Source organism: Eleutherodactylus coqui, chromosome 5, assembly GCF_035609145.1.
Source record: "Eleutherodactylus coqui strain aEleCoq1 chromosome 5, aEleCoq1.hap1, whole genome shotgun sequence".
Lineage (NCBI taxonomy): Eukaryota > Metazoa > Chordata > Amphibia > Anura > Eleutherodactylidae > Eleutherodactylus > Eleutherodactylus coqui.
The window spans coordinates 259578337-259603724 of NC_089841.1; the positions used below are offsets into that span (position 1 = coordinate 259578337).

Sequence of the window (25388 nt, forward strand, 5' to 3'; positions counted from 1 at the left end):
TGCATGCGCAGAAGACTGGATTGTCGCAGGACATTTGAAATCTTCCGGCTACCCAGGCCGGGAGGCAGGAGAGGTCCCCAGGCCAGTGATCGCCGCTATCCAATGGATAGTCGCGATTACAGAGAAGTTTAAAAAAAAGTTAAAGAAAGTTTAAGTTTCAGCTCCCCTCATGGATCCATGAGGGAAGGTGAAAATACTCAACCCATCCTCTGTAATGTCCTGCAGCGTTCTGGTCCTTCAAGGACCTTACGTCGTCTTCTGCACATACACAGAAGAGCTCACGCCTCGGGAGATTTAAAATCCCTCTGCTCCCAGCTAACATATGTAGCTGGGAGCAGAGAGATATCACAGGAGACCACTGTATGTGGTTCCCGGTCACGTGATCACTGTTATCCAATGGATAACTGAAATCATGAGCAGTAAAAAAAAAAATGTAAAAAGAAGTGTAAAAGTTTACGCTTCATCTCCCCTCACAGATCATACCTATGAGGGAGGATGAAATTACGTACCTAAGCCACAGGATTTATCAGCGGACCTTACCCAGGCTCATATAGAGGCAAAAAAAAGTTCAAGTTTCACCTCCCATCAAGGATCCGATTCATGAGCGGAGGTGAAATTACTTACCTAAGGCCTCTGGCGATGTTCCCCGACAGGATCTTTATTCGCGGACCTTTCCCCAACTTCGGCGCATGCACCCGTCAGAGTGGTGGGCATAAGCACAGAAGCTGGGGAGGGCCTGGAAAATTTAAAATCTTGCTCCTGGATACTAAAGGCAGCCAAAAGCCTGGAGCAGTGACTGAGGGCCACGGTGAGTGGTTCCCGGTCACGTGATTACCTTTATCCAATTGAAAGTGGCGGTCACGTAACAGTTAAAAACATTTGAAGTATAATGCTCTGAAAAGTATAACATTCTGAAACCTATGAGCCTTTGCAATCTTGGCTTGGTGCAGGAAAACAAAGTGTTCCTCAAAATGCTGAAAAGTAATGTTAAATTTGTAAGTCTTCTAAACGGTTAAAAAAAATATTTTTTTTTTGAATGTGTGCCCAGATTTAGTAAACAAATGGAAATATATATCTTAGCAAAAATTTGTACAGTATGTTTGCACATATTTGAGATACTCCAGTTGAAAACATAGAAAAACATTTTTTTCTAATTTTCCCAATTTTGGCACTTTTAATAAATATACACAAATTATATTGGTCTATTTTTACCAGTTAAATGAAGTACAATATATGGTGAAAAAACAACAACATGTTAGAATCACTTGGATGTGTAAAACCTTTACAGAGTTATTCTATGTTAAAGTGACATGTCAGATTTCCAAAATTGGCTCCGTCACTAAGGCGCAAACTGACTCCGTCACTAAGGGGTTAAGATGTGTGAAGCACACTTTGGGATGCCTGTTGGAGACCAGGATAAATCATGGGCTCCACATTTCACATGGGAGAAGTGTAAACACTTTTTTTGTCTTTCTCTGGATCAACAACGAAGGGGGGTGGAAAGGGAACCAGGCTGAACTGGATGGTCTTCTTTCAGTCTAACATACTATGTAACTCTGGAAGGATACGGGCTCATGCCCACGGCCGTGATGGACTCAGTCTGCGGAATCCGTCACGGTGCTCCCCCAAGGACCCGGTACTCCCCTCCTGGATCCGCTGTGCCTGTCCCACCTGACGCGCTAATGCACATGCGCAGTACAGCGCATGACGCGGCTGGCGGTGTCGCATATTCACACAATACTTCCACTGTACTGACAGCGGAAGTACAGCTTAACGGCCAGCTTCCATTGACTACAAGGGAAGCCGGCCGCATGTTTTCCTATGGCAAATAAGACATGCCGCGGTTTATTTCACGCAGCGGAATTCCACAGCGTGAACATTCAGCTATTCGGTTTAATAGAACCCAATAGCGGCGGTGTAGCACAACGGGTTTCCGCCGCGTGTAATCCGGTCGTGGGCATTAGCCCTAGTTGAAAAGGAAGAGAAAAGAGGGCTATGAATTGTGGTGTTCCATGGATTTGGCGAGAACCCGCTCATTCCATGGACTCCTACTCCTACACTGAGAGATCGCATGGTGAGAGCCCTGGAGATGTTATTGATCCAAATTACAGTACTAAATATAAAACCAGTAAAAGAAAACCATAGTATCCCAACCAAAAAGGCTAATGCCGAGCTGTGAGCATCGCGACTCAAGCAATGGGACTTGTTAGATCAAACTAAGGGTGGCGTCAGATGAAGCCTTCACACTTGTTCCAGGTTTTGTATCCGTGAGATGAGCTGTGCCATTGTCATGATGTAACTGCTATGTTTAGGGAACTTGGAATCCTATTTGATCCTTGCGAGAGGCACCTCTTCATCAAAGACTATTAAAGCAGTATTACTCCATAATAGTAACAAGTATCCTTCTCTTCCCCTTGCCCATTCACCTCAACTTAAAGAAGACTACAAAAATGTGAAGAGATTGCCAAATCCATTGGAATAGGAGCAATATGTTGGGAAGTTATAGGAGACTTCAAAATGGTGGCATTCTTGGTGGGTCTTCAAGGAGGGTTTACTGAGTTTCCATGCCATCTTTGTGATAGCAGAGACAGCGGAGCGCACTACCACAGACTGCCTGAATATACAGAGTTTTCTGTGGGAAAGAACATTAAATAGGAGCCACTTGTAGACCCTCGGATGGTACTAATGCCACGTTTGCACTTTAAACTAGGCCTCATGAAGCAATTGGTCACCGCTTTGCACAAGGAATCAGCAGCATTCAAGTAATTTACAAGATCTTTTCCCGAAGCTTTCGAAAGCAAAAGTTAAAGCTGGCATTTTTGTTGGACCTCAAATTAAATAAGTTATTGAGTATCAAGAGCTTCCCAACCTTCTCAAGGAACAGAAAAAAGAAGCACAAATCAGTTTTGTAAAAAGTAGTTAAAGGGGTTGTCTCGCGCCGAAACGGGGTTTTTTTGTTTTTTTTTTGCATAGGCCCCCCGTTCGGCGCAGGACAAACCCAAGGGATGGGTTAAAATAAATAAAAAAATATTACTTACCCGAATCCCCGCTCTGCGACTTCTTCCTTCTCCAAGATGGCCGCTGGGATCTTCACCCACGATGCACCGCGGGTCTTCTCCCATGGTGCACCGTGGGCTCTGTGCAGTCCATTGCCGATTCCAGCCTCCTGATTGGCTGGAATCGGCACACGTGACGGGGGCTACGCGATGACGCATAGAAGGGGGCGGAGCCAGAACGTCACTCGTGCCCGGACCAACCAGAAGGAGAAGACCCTTCTGCGCAAGCGCGTCTAAAAAGCAAGAAGACCCCGAAATTAGACGGAGCCATGGAGACGGGGACGCCAGCAACGGAGCAGGTAAGTGAAAATCTTCTGCATGGCTCATATTTAATGCACGATGTATATTACAAAGTGCATTAATATGGCCATACAGAAGTGCTGAACCGCACTTGCTTTTGCGAGACAACCCCTTTAATGGCTTCCCCGGAAATCATAAAGCTGAAAACTATCTAAACTTGGTGAAAAGCTATAGCAAAATTGGCTGCAGGATGCCTTCAAAGGTACATATCCCTTGACGCTCATGAGGAGTTTTGGGTAGCGCCCACAGCTGCCGGTTGGCTAGCTGCACGCCGGCAGAAGACTGTGCCTGACACCGGCCGAGAGTGACAGCAGCCGACTGGACATCCCTGCAGATCACCGTGCCACTGTCATCATGAGAGCGAAGGTCGGGGCCGGCTTCTGAGGAGCAGGAGGAGGACATATTGAAACAGAGTGCGGCGGGGACACTCAGCACTGGAGGCAGGAGGGGAGACAGGTGAGCGGCAGGCTGAGTGAAAGGAGGAGCATGAGAAGGACTAGAGGACATATTGCAGCGGAGGCCGGTGGAGACATTAAGTGCTGGAGGCAGCAGAGGAGATGGGTGAGCGGCAGGGTGAGTGATAGGAGCAGTAGGAGGACGACACATTAAAGCGCAGGCCATCGGGACACTCAGCGCTGGAGGCAGGTGGGGACACGGGTGCGCGGCACGGTTGCTGACAGGAGGGGACATGAGCCATGTCTTCATGATGGAGACAAGATAAAGCAGTACCTAGTTTATAAGAATAGTAAAACACTATTCAAATAAAATGAAAAGAAATATTTAAAAACACTAATTTTCTCTAGGATGCCAAGAACAAACTCGGCACAATATTATTACTTACTTTATGCCGGGAACTTCACATGATTTAGGTCTTGAGGATCCACCCTAAGGAAAGAGAAAAAACAATCATCAAATATCAAGATTACACAAGTCTGTTTTTGTAAATACTTGTGTTGCCCCACACTAACAATTCTGGAGCATTTCTTCTTAGAACCTGCATTGTGCGGTCCCTCTCTAAAAGCCTTTTACAGGGGAGACTGTTGGGTGCAGAAGTGGCCGACAGCCGTCTCAGCAAACTGTTCGCGTGCTTTCACACAGGAGCAATGATCGATCAGTGGAGGCAGAGCGGGCCGGACATCGCTCCACCCGCCCACCTCACAGTACGATGAACGGTCTGTTTACGCAGAACGATCGTCAGTTGATTTTATGTAAGCACAACGAACAATTAACAAATTATAGTTGGTCTTTCTGGATTGTGCAGCCATTTACACTGAACGATTATTGCCAAGATTCCCACGATCCGGCGAGAATCGGATTTTGTGTAAATGAGCTTTATAAATAGACAGCTGGATATTATCCACCCTGTTTGCGCAGGGAAATACAACATATGGAATTACACCAATTGGCTATTTCAATGGTTATAACAATTAGCAGTGTTTTTCTTTTTGGCAAGCGCCAAAGCACAGGATTTGTGCATGCAGAAAGCAATGCCCGATACATAAATGCCCATATGCCTGTGTGAATCCAGCCTTACGTGTGCTGTAGTCTAATGTGTGATTGGGATTATAGACTTTGGATGAGTCACTTGTATTTATTTACTGATTATTTGAATTTTTGTATATATAACTTTCATATCCCCATTTAGAATGTGCTCCATGATTGACAATGAAAGGGAGCGCAGGGCAGGCTATACAGGTCCTGCTAGTGGGAGACTCAATCAGTAGGGGCACAGACAGGGCAATCTGCCACCAACACCGCGATCGTTGAATGAGGTTTTGACTTCCTAGCGCTTGAGTTGGACACACTGCGGATCAAGCTGACAGATGACTGGGAGCAGCTGGTGAGGATCCAGTGGTATTGGTACACATTGGCACCAATGACAAAGTTAGAGGGAGGTGGAAGGTCCTTAACGCCACAGAACGTAAATGTACGTCCTGGCTGCGGGGTACTTAGTGCAACAGGACGTACACTAATGCCCTGGGGTTAGCACGAGATCAGAAGAGATCCCGCGCTATCCGGGAGCAGGAGCCAGCTGTCACCGATAGCCGGCCACCTGCTGCAAGAGTGGGGGGTGCATTGGGACAGCAACCCCCACTGTTAACCCCTTCCCTGCTGAGGTTTTTGTAGATGGCGGCATGTAAAGGGTTCACAGAGGGAGTGGACTCTCGCGATGAAATCGCTGAGGGCCAATGGCTTGCAACAGCAACAGAACACCAGCTTCAGGCGTCCTGCTTTGCCATTGCTAATACAAGCGACAGAAGTCCTGCAATGCTTTATCATAGCGATCATAGCAGCTGTGGTACAAATCCCCACATGATATGAAAAGTGTAAAAAGAAGTTACAAATAGCGTATTAGTATAAAAATAAATAAAAATCCCACATATTTGGTATAGCTGTATCCATAACGACTCGTACAATAAAATTGAACACATTTTTTTATCCTGCACAGCAAAAAAGTATAAAAAAAAAAAAAAAAGATAAACCAACTAAAATTTAATTCATTTTTTATTTTGCCTCCCAAAAAACGCAATAAAATTGATCAAAAAAGCCGTATGTACCTATAAAGACTACAGCTCGTCACGCAAAAAACAAGCCCCCACAGAGCTCCATGCATGGAAAAATAAAAAAAGCTACAGAACTTTGAATGCGGCGATTTAGAAAAAACAAATATTGGACTGGCAGGTTTTTTTTTTCTTCACTTGCAGACGCAGGCTGCAGCAGAGCCCCACTGAATGCACCCATGGAGGGTGGGGTGGTAAGGACTGTAGGCGGCCGACGGAGCTTTGGTCGGCACACATTAGTTTCTGTGTCTAGAAGGTTTGTTTGCATCTGTGTGTAAAAATGCATCTGAATTTATGTATAAAAATGTGTGTGTGCTTCTGTAAAGGCATAATGCGGTGTGTGACTAGTGTGCCATCATGTGCATGTAAGTGAAAGTGTTCCGCTGGGCAGTAAATAGCCCCAGCGTGCCATCTAGCCTACACACAGTAGTCAATGAGGCTACTCACAGGTGACCTTCTTTCCCTCAATGACAGACGGTCTATGAAAAAGAAAACAACCAAAAAGCCAAACAAAACTGTACGCCAACTCCCTCAGGCACATCTAATAATTGCGTACAGGCCTCATCTGATGGATTATTTTAGGGAATGGAAGTCAACACTTTTCTGATAAAGGCAAACTTGGACTTGGTAAATAACTCCTGTCGTCATACAAAAACACCACAGGAACTTCTGAATACTTTTTTTTTTCGCAGCTAGAGGTTTGCATGAAGAAGGTGGCATGCCAGGGGTCTTACTGTACAACTAGTGCAGCATCTGCGTTATTCATCAACACATCATACAGAGGTCAATGAATATGGCACAAATACTCAGCTACACCACATACTACTTCTGGGTTAGGGGCTATTCCCATCCCGCTTCAGGCGCAGTCCTGGGATTCATTTGGATCACCAAAAACAGCATCCAAATGGAACCCTGAACAGAACCACATTACTAAAACACTAAACCCGAAAGCTTTGATTTCCGTTTCTGCAGGCATCTGTGCATTTCTGCCATTAGTACCAGCTAGAACAACGTAGTTGACGTCACTACTCACTCCAGCACAAACACCAGACTCCATCAAACCTCTCATTAAACCCAGTGGGAGCTGCGCCTACAGATACAAGCAACGGCCACTACACTGGGGCTGGAGTCGCATCTTCCAACGGGTGCCCAATCAGCTGATCAGCGGGGGTCCCACGCGGCAGATCGCAGCCCATCAACTATTGATGACCTATCCTGAGGATAGGGCATTAATAGTATTTCCCTGGAAACCACCTTCTTATTCACATTTCCATTTGGCATTCCCCCCTGCACCAGCCTCTATAGGCAGGATGGGGAGCCACTGCCACTGCCACAACTATAGGGGATGCAGGGCATGCGGTTGCACCTGGGCCCAGGAGCCTTAGGGGGCCCCATAAAGGTTTCTCTTTTCTATAAAGGGAGCCTAGTACTATGATTAAAGCATTATAGTTGGGGGCCCATTACAGATTTTGCATTGGGGCCCTGAAGCTTCAAGTTACGCCTCTGGCCGCTGCATAAGAGCGCCTAGCTCTGGCAGACTAATTACACCATCTACTTATGGGAAATGAGGATCCTGTACGAGTCAGAACTGCTCATAAGGATGGTCTTCTGCTTGATTAGACCTGGCTCCCAAACTCCCCCAGCCACAATAGCTGATCGCCAGAGGTTGGAGAAGCCGGACTCATAGTGATCAGATGATCGCTGGGTGGATTCAACTTAAGTAGACTTCATTAGAGAACTCCCTTTTACAGCCAGCTCTGGCACAGGTAAAAAGAGGTGGCATGCTAGGCCTAGAGAAGACACAAGATCTATGTGAAACCATTTGGAGATTTGTCTAGATGGCCCTTCATAAAAACCAAACCATAATCGGACAGGAAATAGTAAAATAAATTGTATTTTAACCTTTAACCCCTTAGTGATCAAGCCTGTTTGCGCCTTAATGACCAAAAGATATTTTGGAAATCTGACATGTGTCACTTTAACACAGAATAACTCCGTAAAGGTTTTGCATATCCAAGTGATTCTGACAATGTTTTTTCACCACATACTGTACTTCATTTAGGTGATAAAAATAGACATAGAATTTGGTGGGTTTTTTTTAAAGCGCCAAAATTGGGAAAACTTTAGTGTTTAAAAAAAAAAAAAACATTTGGGAGATGTACAAATTCAACATTAACATTTTGGGGAACATGACACCATTTAAAATAGACATCTTAATGTGTTCACTGAGGGGGATAAGTATTTTGACCTCACAGTTTCTTTTAAGGAGTTAATGTAATTTTAAAGACAGTTTTTTTTTTCTATAGTGCACATGAAAATGAGGTTTGCATGCCAAAATAGATACCCCTGTTTGTCCTGTGTTCAGAAACATACCCGTTGTGGCCCTAATCTTCTGTCTGTATGCACAACAGGGTCTAAACTGAAAGGAGCAGTCAGCAGATTTCAGAACAGACATTTTGCTTGAAGGTGCTTTAGGCCCCATTGCACACTTGTAGAGTCCTTGAGCAGCCAAAACGACAGAGAACCCCCACAAAAGGACCCTTTTTTTTTTTTTTAAATTAGACGCCTAATAAAAAATTCATTTAGGGGTGTACTGCGTATTTTGACCCCGCCTTTTCACTCCAAAATGGATCTCCGTTTGTCCCGTGTTCAGAGATATACCCACTGTGACCCTAATCTGCTTACTGGACACATGGCTAGGCCTATATTCGAGGGAACGCCCATTTTCTTTTAGGGCATGACTGAATAAATTCCAGGCTCCATTGCTCACTTATAGAGCTATCAAGGTGACAAAACAATAGAGCGCCCCCCACAAGTGGCCCTATTTTGAAATCAAGACCATTTAGCCCATTTTTCTAGGTGTGTACTGTGTATCCCGACACCACAATTTTTTGAAAAATTATAAAAGAATGAGAAAAATAAATTTTTATTTTTTTTCATAATTGTAACTTTCAAGACAGTTTCCTTTGTTTCAAGCAGGGAAACCTAGGGAGACGCACCCCAAATTTTATAGCATTAGCTCTGTGTTCAGCAATACCCCTATTTTAGCCCCAGTCTACTTATAGGACCCATCGTACAATGTTGCAGAAAATAAATGGACTCCCTAAAATATGTCCACCCTTCTCACCTTTTGGCATTCCCGAAATCTTAGACAAAAGTAATGTAAACTGTGTGGTATGTCTGAAAACAGGGGTAATTACAGAGGCTGGTTGGGATGGGCATATGAGACAATAAAACCGGGTATCCTTCCTTCCTCTCACATGCATGCGGCAAACACGACACTTGTGGGGGGGGGGGGGGGGGGGGGAGAGATTTCTTGACCTCAGTGGCAGGGATAGGGTGTAAGAATTGACGCTCTGTGAGGCTTTGTACACTTGCTGAGGTACGACAGTCTTACAGAGAAGGGTGCTCAAGAAGTTGCTCCTGGAACTGCAGGAAGGCGAGCGTTCTGGGGCTTCTTGTAAATTAGTATTACAGGTAGCGGTCTGAATAATGCCGGGCTCACATGGCCATATGTGGAATCCTCTTGCGGGGATATAACTGCATACTCAACACAGATGGTTATGCAAGGACATCTTTTGTTTATTTTCCGCGCCGTCGCTTAGTGATGACGCGGGTACCAGCAGCTACACTATGTGTAGTTGCATATGGGCTGCAGGTATATTCGCGACCATGGAGCACAATGGGCTTTATGCTGTATCCACGGTAAAACAGAACATTCTGCGTCCTGTTTTCTGCGAGTGGATTACGTAATTCTGAACAACTAATGTGAGCGGAATTCTCAACTCCAATGCATTTGATTGAGCCACGGATTAAACACATGCGAAATCCGCAATTCCTATCCTAGGAGACCAGCTTAATGATAGAGTGCTACCTTTTTATAATGTGACCGGGGACCACTCAGCGAGGCCAGCGCTCACTGCTCCAGGCTCTTGGCTTTGGTACCCTGGAGAAAGGAGATTTTAAATTTTCCCGGGTCCTCCCTGGCTTCTGCGTACCTGGCTGTCATCTTGTTGGGGAAGGACCGAAAGGGGGGTCAAATGAATAGTCCTCTGATAAGAAGTTTCATCTTTTTTTTTGTTTTAACTTTTACGTGATTGTCATTATCCGTTGGATAGCGGCGATCATGTGACCGAAGACTGCTCACCGCAGCCCTCAGTCACTGCTCCTTAAGTAGGTAATTTTACCTTCCCTTACCGATCTGATCCATGACTGGAGGTGAAACTTTATCCAATGGATTAATGGCGATTACGTGACCAAGGACAGCATAGCCCGGACCCTCTGCTTCCTTTGGTAGCCAGGAACAGGGAGATTTTATATTTCACGGACAAGCCTCGGCTTTCGCGCATATGTTTGCCATTTTGCCGATGGACTCATGCGAGAAAGGTGGGCTAAGGTCAGCGGATAAAGATCCCATTGGGGCACCAATCCGGGGGCCTTAGGAATGTAATTTGATCTCCCCTAACAGATATGATCTGTGAAGGGGGATGAAACTTTAGCTTTTTAAAGTTTTTCTTTACATCACATGATCACGTTATCCACTGGATAACGTCGATCATGTGACCGGGGACCGCATACCACAGCCTCGGTGACATCTCCCTTCTTTCAGCTGTATTTGATAGCCAGGAGCAGGGAGATTTTAAGTGTCTTGGGCTCTCAGGCCTTCTGTGATGTGCACCAAAATCCTGCCATCTGGTGTGCATGCGCAGAAGGGGTCTTCAGGTCCTTGCAGGACCAGATCACCCTGGGACATCACCAAGGCCGGAGCTGAGTAGTTTCAGGTCTCCTCCCGATTTTTAAATTTTATGCAATCACTGTTATCCATTGGATAACTGCAATCGCGTGACTGGGGGGGGTCGCGCACCGCGGCCCCCAATGACAGCTCCAGGCTATCGGATACCTCTGGCAGCCAGTAGCAGGGAGCTGTCGCATACACCAACCCCGCGGCTTTAGTCTATAGGGTCGGCGTGTTTTTATGGTCCTGTAGATTAAAGCCCAGACACTCAGGACGTGAAAACACGTTTGGGTTGTCACTAAGAGGTTAATGGACCGCTGTGGTGATTTTTTTTCCATTTATCATGAAACGAGTCCCCCAGTATATAAAAGGCAGCTAGTATTACTTTGTTTAGTTATTCCTTGCTATCTCAAAAGACTCCTGGAATCCTCCTCCTCAAGTGGTCATGTGATCCAACAGCCACCGTCTGGGATTTACTTGGCCATTTTCTCATTCGCCACAACGTTCTGTATGAAGAAACTGCGTAAACTGTACCACACAAACTCTTCACAGTCATTGATAATTAGAAGCTTATGGTCTATGAGTATCTTCAGTAGAACTGTGTGACAAAAGCCTCTAATTATGACCTATAGGGAGGATGACCTATCTCATTTGTGTGCCTCTCTGTCAATGCGGGGGTTGCTCGCTCCCCTCCACAGTGAAATCAGAATGACTGGAGCATATGCGCAGCATACGCAGTCAGTGCTCCATTCATTTCAATCGCACTGGTGCCCGTACCAAAGCGCTTGCCGCTAGGGTATGTGGTAATCTCATGGACAGTGAATGGGGTGTCAGCACGCTTGCATGACCACCACTTCACGTGGTCTTCCCCTCACTGTAGGGGTGCGGTAACCCCGCAGTGAGGACGATGGGCAATAGGGAAACCCCATTTGAGATCAATGGTGTGACTAAGCGATCGGCAAGTATTCCCTGTCCTCTGAATAGGGAATAACTTCTAAATATGGAACAACTACTTTAATGATAATGAAGGGCAAAACCTAAAAGAAAATTAAAAAAAACTTAAAAACAGAAGTTACCTTTTTTGTGTCCCATCCCTGTTTAAGAGGTTTATCAGTTTCTGAAGAGCTATCTTCCATTCCTGGCACGGTCAGCAGCAACACTGTGAAAAACATTTAAAAGAAAAGAATCAAAAAACTTTTCCACAATTAAGATCATCTTTTTAGAGTATAAAAACATATTCAGACGACTTCACAGCCAGATGAAATTTGGAAAGCACATTCGGGAAAGATTTGCCCTTTTATAAGGATTTTATCCATACAGCAACTATTTCACAAGTTGATTGGCACTCATTAACTGCCATCTGCCATTAATGTAATGAATGTCATGTATGGGGATGAAGCATCATTAATACCCGGCAGTACATTACTGAGAGAAACGTTTATTAGGCCAATTGCATAACGAGATTGTATGAAGTCAGAGATTGACACTGAAATTCATTCACACAAATCTCAGCCATAATCGTGCAGGTATCGTGCCCACTATTCAATTACAAGTCGTTAACAGTTTCAGTCAGCATGAAAACTAAATCGCTGCATCGCAGGCCTCTCGTTCCATGTAAACGCTCCCCGTTCAGCGTTGCGCATAGAAAGTAAAGCACTGAGCGAGAAGCCAGCGATCCAGCGTGGAAGTCCGTCTAAACACACCGCACGAGCGCCAATGATCTTAGTGGTGATGTCAGCGCTCGTACGGTCGGCCCGTGTAAAGGGAACATAAGGCTCCTTGTACATGGAACCATTCATTATTTGGGCGTGTAAACGGTGACAGAGGTCGCTCACGAAGCCTGTTTTGCAGGCAGATAAGTCGTTCGCTGCTCACATTCACTAACAGTGAATCTGACAACTTAAAGGGGTTGTCCCGCGAAAGCAAGTGGGTCTATACACTTCTGTATGGCCATATTAATGCACTTTGTAATGTACATTGTGCATTAATTATGAGCCATACAGAAGTTATCAGAAGTTATTCACTTACCTGCTCCGTTGCTAGCGTCCTCGTTTCCATGGAGGCTGTCTAATTTTCGGCGTCTAATGGCCAAATTAGACGCGCTTGCGCAGTCCGGGTCTTCTTCTTTCCTCAATGGGGCCGCTCGTGCTGGATGCCGGCTCCTTGTAGCTCCGCCCCGTCACGTGCCGATTCCAGCCAATCAGGAGGCTGGAATCGGCAATGGACCGCACAGAAGACCTGCGGTCCACCGAGGGTGAAGATCCCGGCGGCCATCTTCAGCAGGTAAGTAAGAAGTCACCGGAGCGCGGGGATTCAGGTAAGCACTGTCCGGTGTTCTTTTTTAACCCCTGCATCGGGGTTGTCTCGCGCCGAACAGGGGGGGGTTGAAAAAAAAACAAAAAAAACCCGTTTCGGCGCGGGACAACCCCTTTAAGGATGGCCGTAATAATGTTAAACCTGCACAAAATAAACAGCAAACTAATTCCCATTCAGTGTACAATCATTGGCCGTGTTTACACTAAACAATTACATTCACATTCATATGTTAAACGAATGTTAATTGTTCAGTATAAAGGGTCCCAACGCTATAGCAGCCCCAGATCTTCGTACATCTAGCAGGACAGTCATAAACGTCCCTTTATATGCTACACTGTTAATTCAAAAATCCAGCCAGTCTTTTAGAATGCTTCCAATTAAGTTGTATCACTTTTTAGCACGTTGAAAAATAAAAACACACCACAGAAGTTTATATAGCGAAACATTACTCAGGTCATATCATCATGTGTTGAAAGCATGCATTGGAACCAAGTGTGAAAATAACCAACATCTGCATCAGGCCTCATGTCCACGGTCTGCACACAGCGTTTTACCAGCGTTTGCTGGCAGAGATCGCATATGGCTGCGAGGGGCATGCACAGTGTGACTTTTTTTTAATAGTTTCCCACTCTGTTTTATAGCGGGATTATATACGAAAACACTGTGCATATGCATTCCCTGCATATGCATATGGTTAGCATTCCGTGCACTGCCTATGCAAATGTATAGGGCTCACACTGCATAGTATACAGAGAAAGAGAGCATGTGGCGATCTATTTCTTGTGTATAAACACGCAGTGCCTACACACATGCATGGATCAATGAAATTCCATTGACTTTCATTGACTCCATTCACTACGTATCGCGCAGCCGTACATCGCACGCATAATATGTAGTGAAAAGACAGCCGTGGACATGAGTGGATACAGTGTAATGGTCCATTTACACACAAAGATGATCGCTCAAAATTTGTCAGAAACTGACAGTTTTGAGCAATCATTTTGCATAGGTACTAATGGGCTAATCAGCCCATTAGTAGCTAACTAGCTTCATTTGCATGTATTTAGAGAACAGCGGGTGGTTTTGTTCTGCAGCAGGCAGGAGGCAGCATACAATGCTATCAGCGCTGCCTGCGGAGAACACAGCATGCTGTCCCTCTTATCAGGGACAACGGCTTTTATGTCAAGCTGAACTCAGAGATGGACAGAGTGTGCAAGGTAAGGCTGGACGAGTTCTGAGCAATAACGGTTGCATGTAAATCAGCCTTAAGTGCCAAAAGGACACACTCTTACTAAATGAGTCAATTCCTGGTGTCAAACGTGGACTTTCAAAGTACAGCCAGTGATACATCTAAACAACTAAATCCATGGACAATTCCCAACTATTGGAGTAGTACCTCTCTTCTGCTGAAGGTCCTGAGAACTTCCACTGAAGGCTTCTTGTTGACTGGGGTTCATTGTACTTTGATGCAACGCAGAATCTGAATTAGTTCTGAATTTCAAAAAGAGAGGAACATCATAAATATCCAAAAGCAATCACTTCCCAGCTACCGTCTCAGCTTTACTTCTCTTTATTCCAAAATACCAAGTCAAAGTATTTCTAAATGCTAAAATTACATCAAATAATTTCACTTAAAAGACATACATTTGGGTAAACTAGTGTGAGAATGGGTTTTCTATACAATGCTTCATATACATGATCACACTTATGACTATTACCCACGATACACAGTTGTGTCACTTCTACTGACATGTGGGGATCCTGACCCACAGGCATGTGCTGGGATCACAGACAGGCTGCAGGCGAACCATTGGCTGTTAGCTACTGAAATCACGAGTCTGCGGGCGAATCCACAGGAGGTGGAAAGGATGCAGATCTCACGGATCTGTGCAGGTGAAGTCCGCAGCAGATGACATTTGACGGGTCTCATCCGCTCGCTCGAAACTGAGCATGCCGAGAAGGTTCACATCTGCTGCAAACGAGTCAATTATGTTGCATGTTTTGACCATGCATTTCACCCTCTTTCATTGTAATGGGTGGAATACGCATGTTACATAACCGGATCTTACTGGGGAGACGTCTAAGGCAGAAAATTTCCAGCGCTTTCATGGAATAAGCTTAGATAGGAATACTCACGTGCTAACAGATTTGAGACCTCAGAAATGCACTAAAAAGTCTAAGAACGACAGCGGCAAACACTACCATTATTTGTTCGTACAGATGACTTATTTTGGATGTACTAGTCAGGTTAATACTCCTTTGGAGTTTGTTATACAGATCACTATCTTGTAATGTACTATTTCTTAAGAATGTTTGTCCGTGGCTGCCACTACATCTTCGGTCCTGGAAGCAGAATTCTAATTAAACATAATTTACAATTTAAAGGGCTAGTCTAGGAAATGAACGAAATGGGCAGCGCCTGCAGTGCGTGAGGAGCCCGTCCCTGAATGCCACTAGGAATATGTAGGACACCTGAGCGAAGGGGTCAGAGCATACAACTACACTATTTGTTCCTGTACACTGCCAGACCAAGCAGCCCGCAGCAGTCGGTGGTCGCAGAATGAATTATGCGGTGGTAGACTCCGCCCATGCTCATGTCTCATCAATCCATCCTAGCTAATCAATAGGATGCTTCTAAGCCACTGCCATCCACAAGCTGCTCTTCAGATGAAGAATGCTGATGAGTGACGATCACCGATGGAGGGGCTCAGCCTTCACTTCAGTGACCAGCAGGGGTCTCAGCACCCGGGCACCCCACCGATCACAACTTCTGACATGTCACAGTTACAGGAAGTTCAACCACATAATCAAAGGTTAGTATTAGGTCCGTACGCAAACTATAGTTTTCACTGAAATGGGAGAGTACAGAAGCGCAAGAGGAGAAATCGGACTAGAAAACAATGGCTGTGTTTTATAAAGTCAAATTCATTTACATCAGACATCTTGCAAAACTATTTCAGTGCATGTTTCCTGAAAGAAGCAAGACAACTGGAGAGAGATGAACCCAGAAACTACTCTGATGTAAGATCCAGCTCGGTGAGGAGTCTTCTATAAAAGGGAGCTTTTCTTAACATGCAAAGAATGTCTTTTACATGTTTTGAGCATCACTCTTAAAAGGGAACTTGTCAGGTCCCTACGCTGCCGGCAGTGGTGTATAGCGATAGAGATGCCGCTTTTAGCAGTATGCCACTTATATGGATAGGTGGAGCGATTTTGCTAATCTTACTTTTGAAACTTTGCAGAGTCAGACTGGAGAGGAGTCCACAGAAGCTTGTGTATATTCATATAGGCTCCTCCATCAGGTGCTGAACGGCAAGTCCTTCTGTGCTGTGATCCACATTGAGGGACCTGCCAAATCAGCAGGATTCTGCTAAAAGGATTTTTTTAATTTTTTTAAAAAGTGTGACACCCCTGAAAGGCGTTGCAATGCAGTAGTGATTTTTGTCTAAGTATTACCTGCTGGATTCAATTGCTACATCTTTTCTTTATCAATTGAATTACATTGGAATTGTTTTGTCTTGTAGCCTGTCTGGAACAGGGTTCATGGTGGGACAACCACTGCCCCTACTAGAAGTTACCCTTTTAATCCTGCCTATTTCTCGCTGCTGACTCCATTATATCTGAAGTTACTTTCTGAGCCCTCTCCTTTTGCGCTAACAACTGCACAAACAGAAGATATTAATGAACTCTTTCTGCATCATATGACCAAGTTCACAAAAAAGTACAACATAGTGATCATGGTAGATTTTACAGATCCAGACATTTGTTGGGAATCTCTCTCAGGTAAAAGTAATGGATCCAACAAATTCTTATCCGCTCTTGCTGACAACTTTATCTTTCAAAAGGTAGAAGAGAAAACAAGGGGATCTGATATCTTGGACCTAATTCTTACCAACAGGGAGGAAATGGTTGAGGAAGTAAGGGTGGCTGGGACCTTAGAAGGCAGTGATCATGCTATCCTTGAATTTTGGATAAAGAGAGGAGGAAGACCTGAGAAAACTCAGACCTCAAGGTTGGATTTCACAAATGAAGATTTTAATGGACTCAGAAAAGAGGGTAGGAAGAATCCAATGGCTGGATGTTCTTAAAGACAGAAATGTCCAAGAAGGTTGGGAAATATTGCGAAATTAGATTCTTAAAACACAATCGGTAACAATCCCTAAAAGAAGGAAGAATGGGAAGTATTTAAAGAGACCAGGATGGATGAACACTATGAAAAATATGTTTATCAAATAGAAGGAGGTGGAGATATCTAAAGAAGAATATAACGTGGTCTGCAAAAACTGTAATTTCCTGGAGAACAGGAGAAGTTCTAGAAGATTGGAAAAGGGCAAATGTTGTCCCAATCTTCAAAAAAAGGGAAGAAGGTGGATCCAGGAAACTACAGGCCTGTGAGCCTGACTTCTATACCAGGAAAGATCTTTGAACAAATTATTAAACAGCATGTATGCAAGTACTTGGATGAGAATGGAGTAATTGACCAGAGCCAGCATGGGTGTGTAATACACAAGTCATGCCAGACGAATCCAATTTCCTTCTATGACCGAATCGCCAACTGGGTTGTTCAGGGAAATGCGGTGGATATAGCATATCTTGACTTTAGTAAAGCATTTGACAAAGTATCTCATACCATACTTAATGAAAAAATGACCAAATCTGGGATTGACAAGGCAACTGTTAGGTGGATTCACAACTGGTTAGTGATCGTACTTAAAGAGTGGTCATAAATGGCTGCACATCCAAGTGGAAGAATGTATCAAGTGGGGTATCACAAGGCTCTGTCCTAGGCCCATTGTTGTTCAACATTTATTGAAATTATCTAGATGAGAGAATTGAGGGGAAACTGATCAAATTTGCTGACGGCATGAAGGTAGGAGGGATAGCTAACAGAGGAAGGAGAGGATTTAAAAAGATCTTGAGAAACTTGAAGAGTGGGTGGTGACTAACAGAATAGCATTTAACAAGGAGAAATGCAAAGTGCTACATATGAGCATGAAAAATGAAAGAAGCCCATACATAGAATGGTAGAGTTGGAAGGGACCTCCAGGGTCATCTGGTCCAACCCCTTGCTCAATGCAGGATTCACTAAGTCATCCCAGACAGATATTTGTCCAGCCTTTGTTTGAACATTTCTTTTAAAGGAGAACTCCCCACCTCCCGTGGTTACCTGTTCCACTCATTGATCACCCTCATTGTCAGAAAGTTTTTTCTAATATCTAATTTGTGTCTCCTCCCTTTCAGTTTCATCCCATTGCTTCGTCTTTCCTTGTGCAAATGAGAATAGGGCTGATCCTTCTGCACTGTGACAACCTTTCAGATATTTGTAGACAGCTACAGAATGGGAGGAATTAAGCTAAGCAGTAGCACATGTGAAAAAGACTTTGGTATACTAATAGATCACAGACTGAACATGAGACAACAATGTGATGCAGCAAAAAAAAAAAAAGTAAACAATTCTGGGTTGTATTAAGAGAAGCATAGTCTTTAAAAAAAAAGACTGACAAACTGGAGCAAGTTCAGAGAAGAGCTGCCAGGATGGTGAGCGATCTTGCAAATCATGTCCGATGAGGAATGGTTAAAGGATCTGGGTAGGTTTAGCTTCCAAAAAAGAAGGCTCAGAGGAGACTTAATAGCGGTTTACAAATATCTGAAGGGTTGTCACAGTGTAGGGGAACATCTGCACAAGTAAAGACTAGAAGCAATGGGATGAAACTTAAAGGGAGCAGACGCAGATTAGATATTAGTGAGGGGGATCAATGAGTGGAAAAGATTGCCACAGGATGCGGAGAGTTCTTCAGTGACCATCTTTCACCAGTTTAGGATGATTTAGTGAATCCTGCATTGAGCAGGATGTTGGACCACAGGATCCTTGAGGTCCCATCGAACTCTACGATTCTATGAAAGAATTTCAAAACATCCAAGATCTTCTCAGCTTGAGTAATGACTTCACCCACTGTGAACTTTATGGAAGGGACAAAAAGACACCCTATGCTACGAGTTCACTCCAACTGTCAGCATATGTCCTGCCCGTCCTCCCTCTTCATAATAATGTTGGTAAAGAAAAAAAAAAAGGTTTTCCCGCTACTTGTGATATATATTCCTGTAGGGACCCCTTAGCATCTCTCCAGTATTGCTCATGTGTCTCATTGGGCTAGTTTATAAATTTCTCCTCTGTTTCAACTACCTGTCTGTGGAGCGCCTCCCCTAGCTGGCTATTTTTCATTTGAGTCAGAGTCCCTCGGAACATTGCTTTAAAAGCATCCCACACTAGACCAGAGCTCGTTGCCATCCTACTGATGTGAAAATATTCTTTAATGCCTCAGTAAGTCAATAAGCATCTAGTAAGTGCAGCCAAAGGGCATTAAGTTTTCCACACCCGCATAGTGTACATATGTCCGCGACAGATTCAGTTGTGGAAGCGGAGAGTGGCTACATAGTGTTCAGAGAAGAACGTCCAGCAGTAGAGCCGAGGTGGTCAACATCATATCAATCCTGCACAGAGTATTGTGTGAGCTAGAGTGGCATGTAAATGCCCGATGGACACAATGCTTAAAGCCCCAATTGTCGCTCAAAATTCGCTCAAAAGCCATTGTTTGAGCGATAACCGGTGTCTAAACACGCACCCGTCGTGCAGTTTTCGTTAACAATTCGCTCATCGTAGTCTTTCAGTCCGCTTAAAATCCATCGTTCGGCAGTTCGCTTCTCGTTTGGTTAAAATGACCTTCGTTCAGTGATTTAAGGGGACTGTTTAATCCTTTGGCGAGGCGTTCATTCAGCCGGCTAAAGGGAGAGCGATTGGCTGTCGGGAGGACATGGTTTTCCCTAAACACAACTGCAGATTCCTTTGGGTCTCTAATAGGTCAATACACAAAACTACCTGTATTTTTGACACTGATGACCATGGAATCATTAACATTCCAATGACAAAAATACTATCGGTTGTACCACCTGTTTTTCCCATATATAACCCTTTCGCAATTCCTTAACATAGATCGCCTGCAACATGCGGCTTTTTTTTCATTTATATTAAATACATCCATCTTTCTGTCGCTGCTGAACAGCTTGGTTTTTCTAAAGACAGGATAAGCGCAGCCACGATTTTCACGAGCCGATACAAAGAAGTTCTTTATCCCCCCTCAATAATGCACGCGCTTTTCAAGCAAACTAATCGCTCAATTATCGTTTAATTTTCGTTCACTGCAAACTCCACACAACGATAATACAACGACTGAAATGCCCGGCCGCTACCTCCATTGTCCAACGATTTTCATTAAGTTGAAGCGTCAGTCTTTCACAGCAAAACCAACGCTCACTTTGGATTTCTCTAATGAATTTTTAAGCGATAATCGTTGTGTCTAAATGACCCTTAACTCTCCATGTGTTAATTAATAGTAGTTCAGCAGCCTGAACCTGGTACACTGAAGGTTACCAGGTACAGCATAGGGTCTATCACTTTCAGTTCTCCCTGCCAGTGTTCTATTTCTGAGGAGTTAGAGCACTCTGGACATCCATAGAGTAATCAGGGAAGTATGGTATATGCTGACCATTGATGGTTAGATTCTGCTGGTCTCTTGCTTGTCCTAAGATAATGTCTATGTCCTGCTAAAGTAGCAATTTGACCAGCACAGTAAGGAAGGGGCGCACTCCTGGAGGGCACATAGGCACTCAGCGGGAGCGTTCCACTGCAAAAAAAAAAAAAATAACGGAGATAGATTCTCTCTTTTAGATTTGGAACGCAGCCATTCCGCTAAATAAATAGTGAATTGGAGCCCTCCATTTTCTCTGGTGGATGTTATAGCGCCTCAATCTATTTTCAAGGACATCTGCTTAGAAAGCAGTTCAGAAATGGATTGAGGCCGGCATTTCACATCTCAAATTATAGCAGAAATGTGGTCTTCAAGCTGAACAAAACTACTCAAATGCAATGGTGCACTCAAACTTTCTGTATATCTTGGCGCAAAATGTCAACATCACCCTTAACCCTTTCCAATTCATTTATTTTTTCTCATCCATTCTCCCCAGCTCCAATTTATTTGGAGCTGGGGAGAATGGATGAGAAAAAATAAGTTTTCCCTTCACCCTCCTGATCAGACAGTTCAGGAGGGTGCAAGGTGGTCACTACACCGTGGGGGGGGGGGGGGGGGGGTGGAATGTGGAAGTATTACTTCCGCATTCTCCCTTCAGCCTCCTGGCTTGGCGTTCATGTGACCACTGGGGGTGAGGTGACACCGGCGGTTACATGATCGCCGGCCGGAATCTCCGTGCATTACATAGCGCAAATTGAGAGCTATGTAATGTGTAAAGGAGAAGGCAGAAAGGGTTTTTAACCCTGAGCCAGTATGTCCCAAGTTCCTTCCGTACTGTCACCCACCTCCTCCTGAGTCTTCTCTGCACCTCATGCTTAGCTGGGGTATCCAATCTGACAAAGTGTTCTAGGCAGGTCACCACATCAGAGGCTCACTTAGCGGCTCCGTCCGCACGCCCCATAGCCATGTTGTATCAGCACTATCTTGAACCTGGCACTCCACTCACCACCACCACAATGTCCATTATTCTTTGTCATGGTCTCAAGCAAGGGCTCTGTCCACACCAGAAGATGCCTGTACTGATGCAGAAGGTATGCAGCTCGCTGCCACCAACTACCGCCCCAGAGCAGGACAATGGCACCCTCTACATGGTAGCTCTCTCTCCAGGCGCCGGCTTACATCCCACAGTTTAAGGAGGATGTGCTGCTTCACGAGTTTACATAATTAAAAAGGATTGCTACATACTACCCGCACTACCACGGAAAGCTGCAGACAGACATAAGTATTTTATATGGGCCATTATAAGTTTTTAATCTTTAATCAAAAGTTGAGTTTTAGGTACGAACACTTGTGTTACAGAAGAATGTCCTGACTGACTGATTCACCAACTCAGAGCCAAAACTACTGAAGTTAGAAACATGAAGTTTGGACAGTCGCTTCTTTGTAGAACATAGAGATCCACTAAGAAAGGATATTATGGAATTCAACCCCCAAGGTGGTGGAAAGGAAGGGGGGTGTCCAAGTTTGTATGGGGTAACAATATCTAATTCACCTAGAAACTTGGCAAAAATCTATTGAACAAATAATTAAAAACGTATTTTACAGATTGTCAAAAACCCTGACCTAGATATTCACTCGGCTGCTACTGATTCACACAAACCACCCTAAGTGTGCGGTCCGACATATCAGAAGAATAGTCAGCAGAACTGTTCTAATCAATCCCATCACTAACGTGAGATAAAATAGTGAAATCATCCCAGTGATGAATCAGTCAGCGCAGCTCCAATCAGGTCAGTAAAAGCACGTGTGGAAATGAAAAACTGCGATACAGAAATCAGTCTGCAACATGGCAAATGTGCACATACCCTAGAAGAACAGTCAAAGCCGAGTATAAACCTAGAATAAAACTTCACAACACACAAAACAGGAGTTTACACGATACAGATTCAAGACGTACCGTCTCCAGCTGGTATCAGGAGGAGGTGATAAATATACCGTTCCATAGGGACAGCTGTCTACGTATCACGTGAATTAAGGAATAATGCTTTGAGGAGAAAAAAAAAAGTAATAGCAAGTCTTAAACCCCTGGCACATAATACATACATTCATAGCAGGTCCTAAGTCAAATCTAGAATATAGGGGCCAGAACTTGGAGATCTTAAAGCTAAGAATATTAACGAAGAGGATACCAAGATCAAAGTTCCTGGTGCAATATTTGGGGTGTTAAAAATCAGGAAGAAAACTTACTTCCTGGTCCTGCAAGTGACGTCAGATGGATCTCAGCTGGTTACTGGCACTTGTCACACTGTAAAGCCTACAGCGTCCCCGCTTACCATCTAGGATGCGGACACAGTCCGGTCAGGATGCCGCATGTAGTTTCTGTCATCAAGTTGCTGCAGTTCAATGCATTTTTTTTCAAACCGCACATTTAAAGACCACATTGATAATGACTAGTCAACCTGCAAACGATCACTTGTCCGTTATATATATAGTTGCTTCTCATGGTGGACGTAGTAGAGCTGCGTGTGTGATGCGTGGGAATCAGGGTGGACGTAGTAGAGCTGCGTGTGTGATGCGTGGGAATCAGGGTGGACGTAGTAGAGCTGCGTGTGTGATGCGTGGGAATCAGGGTGGACGTAGTAGAGCTGCGTGTGTGATGCGTGGGAATCAGGGTGGACGTAGTAGAGCTGCGTGTGTGATGCGTGGGAATCAGGGTGGACGTAGTAGAGCTGCGTGTGTGATGCGTGGGAATCAGGGTGGACGTAGTAAAGCTGCGTGTGTGATGCGTGGGAATCAGGGTGGACGTAGTAGAGCTGCGTGTGTGATGCGTGGGAATCAGGGTGGACGTAGTAGAGCTGCGTGTGTAATGCGTGTGAATCAGGGTGAACGTAGTAGAGCTGCGTGAGTAATGCGTGTGAATCAGGGTGGACGTAGTAGAGCTGCGTGTGTAATGCGTGGGAATCAGGGGGACGTAGTAGAGCTGCATGTGTAATGTGTGGGAATCAGGGTGGACGTAGTAGAGCTGCGTGTGTAATGTGTGGGAATCAGGGTGGACGTAGTAGAGCTGCGTGTGTAATGTGTGGAAATCAGGATGGACGTAGTAGAGCTGCATGTGTAACGTGTGGAAATCAGGATGGACGTAGTAGGGCTGCGTGTGTAATGTGTGGAGTCAGCATGCATGTAGTATAGCCGTGTGTGTAATGAGTGGGAATCAGGATAGATGAAGTAGAGCTGTGCATGTAATGTGTGGGGATCATAATGGATGTAGCAAGCAGCACAGCTGTGTGGAGCGTTGCGTCACCAGAAACACTGGTACTATAATTACCTAATAATTACTAGTATAAAGGCCCATTTAGACACAACGATGATCGCTGAAAATTCATTAAGTGTTGAAAATGAGCGATAATCATTACGTGTAAACGCGCTCATCGTGCACTTTTCGTTGGTAATTTGTTCATTCGTTAAGTTGCTTAATGATTTTTACCTCATTATTTTTACCTTCACTGTTGCCAATGCCATACCATATCAATGAATTATTGTTTATCGTCCATTTTCCAACAATAATCGTTACGTTTAAACGAGTCTTTAAAAGCAAAACCATCGCTCACTTTTGATCGCTTAAATTTTGAGTGATAATCGATGCGTCTAAATGGACCTTTATGTATTAACGAGCCCGACAATCAGTTACATTTGCATTATATGTACATAATTTGTGACATGAAGACAAGCAGAGAGAAACCTGCAGTCACATGCATTATTCGCAGCTGACTAATACATCTGCGCACCAATGCACGGCACATCGAAATCACCATAGAAAAACAGTCAAAACTAGACCTGCTGCGACTCTCAAAGCCGCATCCTGAGCGCACCGTGTGCCCTAGAGTGGATAGGGGACATTTGTTCTACATAGAGGAGGGCATATTGTTTGCACATTACATCTCCTCGCAGCTCGCACCCATCAGGCCATTCGTCAACTCCGGAGAGCAAAGAAGTCTTGTCTCTTAAAAACACAGCTATATCCAGACCATCATTACACATTATACCGCCAGACATTGCAGGACTGTTCGTATAGTGCCACCTGCTGTATTCATCCTGTGTTCAGCTCAGTAATTGGTCAGCTTCTAAAGTGCCATTTACACAGGACGATTATCGCGCAAAATTCAAACAAAAATGTGCAATAATAATTACATCTAAGTGCAAAGCCTTCGTTTACTATTAATTTACTGTTCGTTAGTCGCTCACTTTCAACCAGCACAAAAATCATTGCTGGTTTGCTGACTTCTCGCTGCGTTTAAATGCTGCCCGCTCCGTGTATACATAGAATGTGAAGCGCTGAGCGAGGAGTTAGCGCCAAGTCAGCGAATCCTAACGGTGATCGGCCCGTCTAAACACTCTGCACGAATGCCATCAAGTAGCGGTGACGTCACCCGCTTGTGCGGACTGTTTGGCCGACAGTCGTCCTATGTAAACGGGGCATTAGCCTTGCTTGTCTCTCTGCACCGCTGCTTAGATGTAAGACAGTGTAGGTGGGACCCCCTGAGAACACTTACTGAGGTGGACACAGAAAGACTAATATAAACAGCAGCTGGCGCTATTTTAATGGAATATCAGGGAATAGAAGTCTTCTTATGAAAATATTAACACAACAAATATTTAGAATTATGGGCTAGATTTAACGAAGGCCTCGTTCACACGGGCTACAAATCGCATGTATGAGAAGCCTATGCTTTCCTATGGGCTACTTCACACATGCGATGTTTTGTAGCATGCTACAGAACGACACAAAAACCTCACGGGTCCCGCTATATGCACGCTGCTCGTGAGGTTTTGTAGCCCATGTTTCCCTATGGAGCTTTCCTCCCTGTTGCATTGCATGAAAACGCGATTTTCGTGC

The 25388-nt window shown here is 44.5% G+C and overlaps 1 protein-coding gene across 3 annotated transcripts in view; it reads right to left on the reverse strand.

Moving 5' to 3' along the window:
* The window catches only part of CRTC1 (CREB regulated transcription coactivator 1), a 151495-nt gene that overhangs the window by 75981 nt on the left and 50126 nt on the right, over positions 1–25388 (reverse strand). For all 3 annotated transcript variants that reach the window (XM_066604597.1, XM_066604596.1, XM_066604598.1), the window contains 4 exons: positions 22452–22513; positions 14365–14459; positions 11729–11811; positions 4198–4241 (listed from right to left, as the gene is read on the reverse strand). In XM_066604597.1, the coding sequence (XP_066460694.1) occupies positions 4198–4241; positions 11729–11811; positions 14365–14459; positions 22452–22513 (284 nt within the window). The remainder of the gene's footprint in view (positions 1–4197; positions 4242–11728; positions 11812–14364; positions 14460–22451; positions 22514–25388) is intronic.